This window comes from Lathyrus oleraceus, chromosome 7 (assembly GCF_024323335.1).
Source record: "Lathyrus oleraceus cultivar Zhongwan6 chromosome 7, CAAS_Psat_ZW6_1.0, whole genome shotgun sequence".
NCBI classification, from domain to species: domain Eukaryota; kingdom Viridiplantae; phylum Streptophyta; class Magnoliopsida; order Fabales; family Fabaceae; genus Lathyrus; species Lathyrus oleraceus.
Window position 1 is genome coordinate 532,484,375 of NC_066585.1, and position 7,821 is coordinate 532,492,195.

Genomic DNA, 7,821 nt, shown 5'->3' on the forward strand with positions numbered 1-7,821 from the left:
AGAGGTACAATATACCATAGAATACTCGTGCCACATCAATAAAGCACAAGAATCAAAGCTAATATTTATGGTTATTCTGATTTAGATTAGAGTGGTGGTTAAGATGATAGAAAGAGCACAACAACAACTTGTTCATGCTTGGATCAACACCGATCTCATAGAGTTCAAAGAAGTACAGAGTTATGACTTTGTCTTCATGTGAGGCAAAGTATAATGCAACCTCTTATGCTGCTTGTCGAGCATTGTGGTTAGAGATGATACTTAGATAACTGAAAGAAAGTGATTGTGTGCATATCAAGTTGCTAGTAGACAACCAGTCAACAATTGATTTAACAAATCATCCAAACAGTCATGATAGGAGCAAACATATATAAATGTTGTATTATTTCTTAAGAGATCAAGTTGGTAAAGAAAAATTTAAGATTGAGTATTGCAAGACTGAATTGTACTTGGTTGACATTCTAACAAAATCCTTGCAACAAGCAAGATTTAAAGGTCTCAAAGGATTAATGAAAATGAAGAACTTAAGAAATTTGAATTAGAAAGAGCATTAGATATGTAATTCAGTTTTAGAAATTAGAAGTTAGTTATAACGTGGTTAGACAATTATAACTAACTTCACACATAGTTACTCTTAGTTATGCGGTTATTACTAACTTTGTTTATGGTTACTAACTAGAAATTAGTTAGTTAATTAATAAGTATGATCTTATATAAATGATATAACACATATTTGTAATACACACTCAATTCATTAAATAATACTTCTCTTTATCGATTGCTTTTAATTCTCTCTTAATTTCCTCAATTTACCATTAACTTAGAACATAAGTTACCCAATTTTATTTTCAGAACCTAGAATATATGACTTAAGCATTAAAAAATGATTGTCAATATTTTTAATTTTATATTGACCAAAAAAGGTGCTTTACTTAAAATTATTTAAGTGTCATCAGATAGATTAACTAAAATATCAAATTAACTTTCAAACTATTTTACCAAAAAAAAAAAAAAAAACTGTTTTTTCCATTCTTGAACACCAAAAACAAATATAACACTGAAAACAAAAACCGCCCCTTGTAATACCACCCACCATGCAAACAGATTATTGTTACTTCTCTCTCTTCTCTCCCAAGGTTTTCCTTTTTCTCTTACCTCTCTCCCAAGTAACACAATCTCTCACTTCTATAAATCCTCTCTATCTCCCATTCAAATCTCACACACAAAATCTTTCAAAACCTCACCACATAAAGAAAAAAACTCTCTCATTTCTCTCAGTATGGCCACAAATCTAGGCTCCCTCGAAACATACAAACCGCACAACAACGACCTAGCATCTCCCCCAAACGGCACCGTTTCAACCATCCAAAAATCCACTTCATCAACCACCTTAGCCTCATCTGAATCCACCTTAGGCAGCCACCTAGCGCGGCGGTTAGTCGAAGTCGGAGTAACCGACGTTTTCACCGTTCCGGGAGACTTCAACTTAACATTGCTCGACTACCTCATAGCCGAACCGAAATTGAAAAACATTGGTTGTTGTAACGAACTCAATGCTGGATACGCTGCTGATGGATACGCGCGGGCTAGGGGCGTGGGCGCGTGCGTTGTTACTTTTACCGTTGGTGGATTAAGTGTGATTAACGCTATTGCTGGTGCTTATAGTGAGAATTTGCCACTGATTTGCATTGTTGGTGGTCCTAATTCTAATGATTTTGGAACTAATAGAATTCTTCATCATACTATTGGTTTGCCTGATTTCAGCCAAGAACTCAGATGCTTCCAAACTGTTACTTGCCACCAGGTTTAAATCACAACTATATTATTTTATTATTAAGCCGAAACATTTCGTTTCGAATTCGAAACGTGATCTTGTGTGTGTGAGTTTCTGGTAGTTATTATAATATGTTTTCTGATACAACGCATTGCTTTTGGTTATTCATGTTTTTATTTTATGAATGTGAATTTTATTGATGGAGTGTATTAAAATGGTTGATGTTTTGATTATATAGGCTGTGGTGAATAATTTGGAAGATGCTCATGAAATGATAGATACTGCAATTTCAACAGCATTGAAAGAAAGCAAGCCTGTTTATATAAGCATAAGCTGTAATTTGGCAGGAATTCCTCACCCTACTTTCAGCCGTGAACCTGTTCCATTTTCTCTATCTCCAAAGTAAGATTTTATTCATCTATGTCTTTGTTAGATTTTTATTTTTTTTACTTATTCATAGAATATGTTTATTTCAGCTTTTTTTTATAAAGGAAATTACTTTATAAAGTAAGAACTTTTGATTATTTTTATTCATTAATCTTTTATAGTTTTTTTTTTTGAAAAATGTATATCTGAAAAAATACTACTTAAAGGGTGAAGTTGTAAAATTGACCACTTTTAAATTTTAATCTTTTTGTTAAAATAAAATAAAAATGAAAATCTAGAAGTTGTATTCAGTTAAAAGTTGTTTTGAATGGCTTCTCTTAAAAGTGATTATTTGTATTTTATAGGTTGAGTAATGAAGCTGGGTTGGAGGCAGCAGTGGAAGCCGCAGCGGAGTTTCTAAACAAAGCAGTAAAACCAGTCCTAGTAGCTGGTCCAAAACTAAGAGTAGCAAAAGCATCAGAAGCTTTTACTGAACTAGCTGATAAAAGTGCTTATCCATATGCTGTTATGCCATCAGCAAAAGGACTAGTACCTGAGAATCACCAACATTTCATTGGAACATTTTGGGGTGCAGTGAGTACTTCATTCTGCGCTGAGATTGTCGAATCAGCAGACGCATACTTGTTTGCTGGACCGATTTTCAACGATTACAGCTCTGTTGGTTACTCACTTCTTTTGAAGAAGGAAAAGTCTATTATTGTTGAGCCTAATAGGGTTGTGATCGGAAATGGTGTTGCATTCGGGTGTATTTTGATGAAGGATTTTCTTAGTGCGCTCGCGAAGCGTATTAACCGGAATAATACTGCCTATGAAAATTATCATAGGATATTTGTTCCTGAAGGTTTGCCTCTGAGATTTGGACCTAGAGAACCTTTGAGGGTTAATGTTCTTTTTCAACATATTCAGAATATGTTGTCTAGCAAAACTGCTGTTATTGCTGAGACTGGGGATTCTTGGTTTAACTGCCAAAAGCTGAAATTGCCAGAAGGATGTGGGTAAGTAGTTTATAGAATGTGATTTTTGGTATTGGTCATCAATCGCAATCTTTCGTATTGCCCATACTTGCAGTGAAATATAACTGACCTTTAATGTGACCTTATCGTCACATGTATTGCGGTCAGTGGTCACTGAGATATAAATAACTTAGTTTGAGCGGTTCGAATCGCGATTGTAAACCTTTTGTAGTATTAAAAAGACTAAATAAAATTGTTTTGTAGGTATGAATTCCAAATGCAATATGGATCAATTGGATGGTCTGTTGGTGCAACTCTTGGTTATGCACAAGCTGTTCCTGATAAGCGTGTGATTGCTTGCATTGGTGATGGAAGCTTTCAGGTTTGTCTTGCACATTATAACTTCATAAACAACATTCCAATTGCTAACCAAAAATTACATTCAAATTCCAAATTTTAGCTTAAAATTTTTGTTGAGTACTTATTTTTCCTGTGTGTAGGTGACGGCACAGGATGTGTCCACAATGCTGAGATGTGGACAGAAGACCATAATCTTCTTGATTAACAATGGTGGATATACTATTGAAGTTGAAATTCATGATGGACCATACAATGTCATTAAGAATTGGAACTATACTGGTCTGGTTGATGCAATCCACAATGGTCAAGGAAAGTGCTGGACCACTAAGGTAATTAAGCTTCTCGCACAAACACTGGGCACGACACGACACTGATACATATCAGATACCAAAACATGATTTCAATTTTTAGTGTCGGTGGCGTTGATTTATGGGTTGATTATTGCAGGTCACTTGCGAAGAGGAGCTTGTTGAAGCAATTGAGACAGCAACAGGAGAAAAGAAGGATAGTTTCTGCTTCATTGAAGTGATTGCTCACAAGGATGACACAAGCAAAGAGTTGCTTGAATGGGGATCAAGGGTCTGTTCTGCAAATAGTCGTCCTCCTAATCCTCAGTGAACTTCATACACTTGAGTTTTAAGACATTAAGATTTAAGATTGAGTTCAGCTTTATTAAGATGAGATTTCTTTAAGATGCTTATGTAATAGGGAGAATTTCTTTTGAAATGTTTGCGCGAGTTGTTTGGTTTATGTGAAAATCCATTCATTAGGAACACGTTTTTTAACACTTTTTCTTCTATTGGCTGAAATAGAGAAAACTATGTTGAGATGTGTGTTTGAGAGTGAGTTACTAGGACTCCTATATAATAAATTGAATGATCATTTTGTTTCAACTTTATCTAATAGAATTAGTCATCCCCTTAGTGGCGTATGATGAAGTCTATTATCTACTTGATTTTCTAATTTCTAATAGCGATCATGTGTAAAATGATTTACACATGTCCCCAAAAATTATTCTTGAGAAATAAACTCAAGAGTTGTTAGAAGAATATGTCCGCGAATCTCCTTATACAAAGAAATGAAGTTTTAAGGTTAATATCCAACCAAACAATGAGCAAGACTTAAAGTGATTATCTTCCATACCAAACTTAGATTTTTTATGGGATGATCTCGAACCAAGACGGAGTTTTGAATTGATTATCCTCCGAACAGAACCAGAATTTTATACAGACCTCGAACCGAGTTGATATTTTACACAGGTTAATCTCGAACAAACTAAGTTTTTACCAAGATGAGCTTAGGAACCAAGTGAGATTTTAACTAGGCTAATCTCGAATTGGTAGAATTTTTAATTGGACCGAGCTAAAATACCGTCGTGTTGATTTTAATGATTGATCTTTTCGAACCAAAAGGGTGATATACATCATTATCACCATGAGAATAACTTATGACACTCTGCATAACTTTTATGTAGTATTCTTATAGTGGGTCAATCCAGTATAAATATTACTCCTAATATTCATACCTATATGAAGATTTGATAACTCTTTATCCATGATCTATGAGATGTGATTGTCAGTCTATCCACATAATCGTTTTAATGCTTTAATGTTATCCCACTTTATAATAAAGCTCGACTACATATACTTTAAAAATATTGTCCTTATGTTTAATGAGATCTCATGATTAAGTCACACTTAACATTTCATTAAACGGACTAACTATTCTAGGGACTTTGTTATTTTAGAAAAAACAAACATAAAAAAAGAAATGTAGTTTATTATTAATAAATAATTCAATACAAGTACCAAATCTATTGACTTCTGGGACTTACACCAACAAAATCAACAATCCATACTTTGAGAGAATGTAAAATAGCCAAGTAGGTATGAACCCAACTTGTAAGCAATGCTAACAAGCAAGTGTTCTATAACTTGGAACTGACCGAATGGTTGGAGATAAACATGAGATATAATCAAAGTAGAGATAACATTGATTGATTGGCAATTTGGGCCACTGCTTGCCATAACATTTGGTATTGGAGGAACTAAAGGTTGCATCTGCCAACTTATGTCATGCCGCATAATTTGGTAAATGAAATACAGGGAAATATTCAGATGTACCACAAAAGAATCCTCCATAAGATAATCCTCCAAATCACAAGATTTTTTAATTGATTTAGCTCACAACCAAACAACTTCTTATGTAAAAATTATTTACTTAAGAGATAATACACTCTTAGTAAGTTGCAATTAAGCCCTCACCCAAAACAAAGATCCTTGCTTAAACTCAAGAATACTTTCAAAGCACTGTAACTAAATATATGTGAGAAAAATGAGAAATTTAGAGAAAATGATGAGAGACATGAAAGTGAGATCAAAATTCATTTTTTTGGATGTGAAAAATGATAGAGAGACTCTCTATTTATAGGTCAAATTATAATTTAAATTTGGAAACAATCCATATGCGAAATAAGTCACCTAATAATATAAATTGGACCAATTATTTATTGACCTTCAATAATCGATTGTTCAAGCCACAAATAGAAGGTTTTGATGTTTAGCCATTACCAATCATTAAGAGACTGTTTCAATCGATTTTAGACTCAACTTACTGAAAATAATCAATTAGCATATTAGGTCTAATCGATTATTAAGTTGGAAAAAGTCTTTCAATCAATCAGACACTCCCCTAATTAGGTTTAATTTTATTCTGAACACTTTCATTCCACCATCACGATTCTTTTCTGATAGGTCCAAAACCTCTTGATTCTCCCAACGTCTCTTTAGACACTTTTTTAATTTCTTGGTCCATCTTATTCAACATATTATTTGCACTTTTTTGTGGTTGTCCAAACCCCCCCTCCAAGATTTTATGTTGGAAACTTCTTTGTTTTTCACCCTTCAAACGGAACCACTTGATTCGTGGCGCTCCCATGTGACTTTTTCTCTATGTTATCCCCTTGATTCTTACATCCATAATCAAAACTCTATGTTAAGCAGTCAAACTCTCTCGCAATATAACTATACAGTCCAAGAAAATCTTCATATATGATTTCATAATAAGGAATAATTCTATTTGAAAACACGACACCCCACTTTAATATAAGATAAGATGATCATCTCTTTTCCTAAACAAGGTATATATATTATAGTAAGATCCAAAGCTGACAAAAACTCTAAGATGGATTTATCTTTCGCATTCACCTCCCCTAAACCAAAACCCATTATGCACCATGTAAAAACATCATGCTCCTTAAATGTCCATTTAGATCCTCTTCTAGATAAATATTCTCTCATTAGGATATATCCTAGAGTAAACCTTCTAAGTCCTCCCAAAAATTTATCTTAAGGTGTTCTTCTAACTCAACGTGAGATGTGTAAACACTAATAACATTAAAAGTGTTTTGTTCCACAACAAAATTCAAGACTATGATTTGATTTCCTATTCTTTTCACATCCACAATATCTTTTTTCCACTTCTTGTCCACAATAATCCAAATCTCATTTCTTGATTTAACCACAGATTTTTCAGTAAGCATGTCTATAATCCATGTTTCAACCCACACCCATTCACGTAAATGTGAGAACCCTTACTTATTTTTCACTGCATCCAGACGGCGATGCGATGACGATTGCTCTTTTGACACTATACTCGAGCCATACAATATGTTGTTTACTGACAACGACCTATCATTCACGGTATTTCATAATTGATCAATGTCATAGAGGTTCGACAATATTTTAGATTGGATATCGACTACCTAACACAATCCTCTCATTTTATCCGAATTTTGAATCGACTATACATAGCAAAACTAACATAAACACAATTCTAAAATAGTATAATCTTAACAAAGTAAATTGTGTCAGTTTCAACGGCCACAATTTTTTTAAAACTACATAGAAGTTTGCCTAGAAATTATTAAGGTTTTAACAATCACAATTTTTAAAAACAGCATAGAGGTTTATCCAAATGGTATTATCTGGACAAACATTGATTTTGTGTCGGAATTTTATTATCCAAACAACGTGAAAAAAGATAAATTTAAATTTTCCACGATTTGAGAGAAACATGTGTAATTAACAATTCTCGTACATTTGATTAAATTTGACTCTACCCAACAAGCAAACTCCCTAATTTAAACATAGTTATTAGGAGTATAGTTGCGAGGTTTATGCTAATAACAAATTTGTGTATTTAAACATTGGTGGGATCTATAAGGTCGTCAAACTGACTATAGAAAAGAGTGGCAATATACGATGCCATTTGGCATTTGGAAGCATAATTATAAATACATTCTGATTTTACTATATAGAGCTTATTTTTCTCAGCCAAACTAAGGAG

The 7,821-nt window shown here is 33.5% G+C and overlaps 1 protein-coding gene across 1 annotated transcript; it reads left to right on the forward strand.

Annotated features, from left to right (window-relative positions):
- Positions 1-1,107: 1,107 nt before the first annotated feature.
- On the forward strand, positions 1,108-4,367 carry LOC127101668 (pyruvate decarboxylase 2-like). The gene is made up of 6 exons (XM_051039136.1): positions 1,108-1,804; positions 2,013-2,176; positions 2,506-3,156; positions 3,379-3,496; positions 3,615-3,803; positions 3,922-4,367. Exons 1-6 carry the CDS (start codon positions 1,280-1,282, stop codon positions 4,090-4,092), a joined length of 1,818 nt encoding a protein of 605 aa, XP_050895093.1. The 5' UTR covers positions 1,108-1,279; the 3' UTR covers positions 4,093-4,367.
- Positions 4,368-7,821: the final 3,454 nt, after the last annotated feature.

Bases quoted from the DNA above. Each gene is read 5' to 3' on its own strand.
- LOC127101668 (XM_051039136.1), top strand. From the start codon at position 1,280: ATGGCCACAAATCTAGGCTCCCTCGAAACATACAAACCGCACAACAAC. The intron at 1,805-2,012 runs GTTTAAATCACA...TTGATTATATAG, and splicing joins AAACTGTTACTTGCCACCAG to GCTGTGGTGAATAATTTGGA. The intron at 3,157-3,378 runs GTAAGTAGTTTA...ATTGTTTTGTAG, and splicing joins AAATTGCCAGAAGGATGTGG to GTATGAATTCCAAATGCAAT.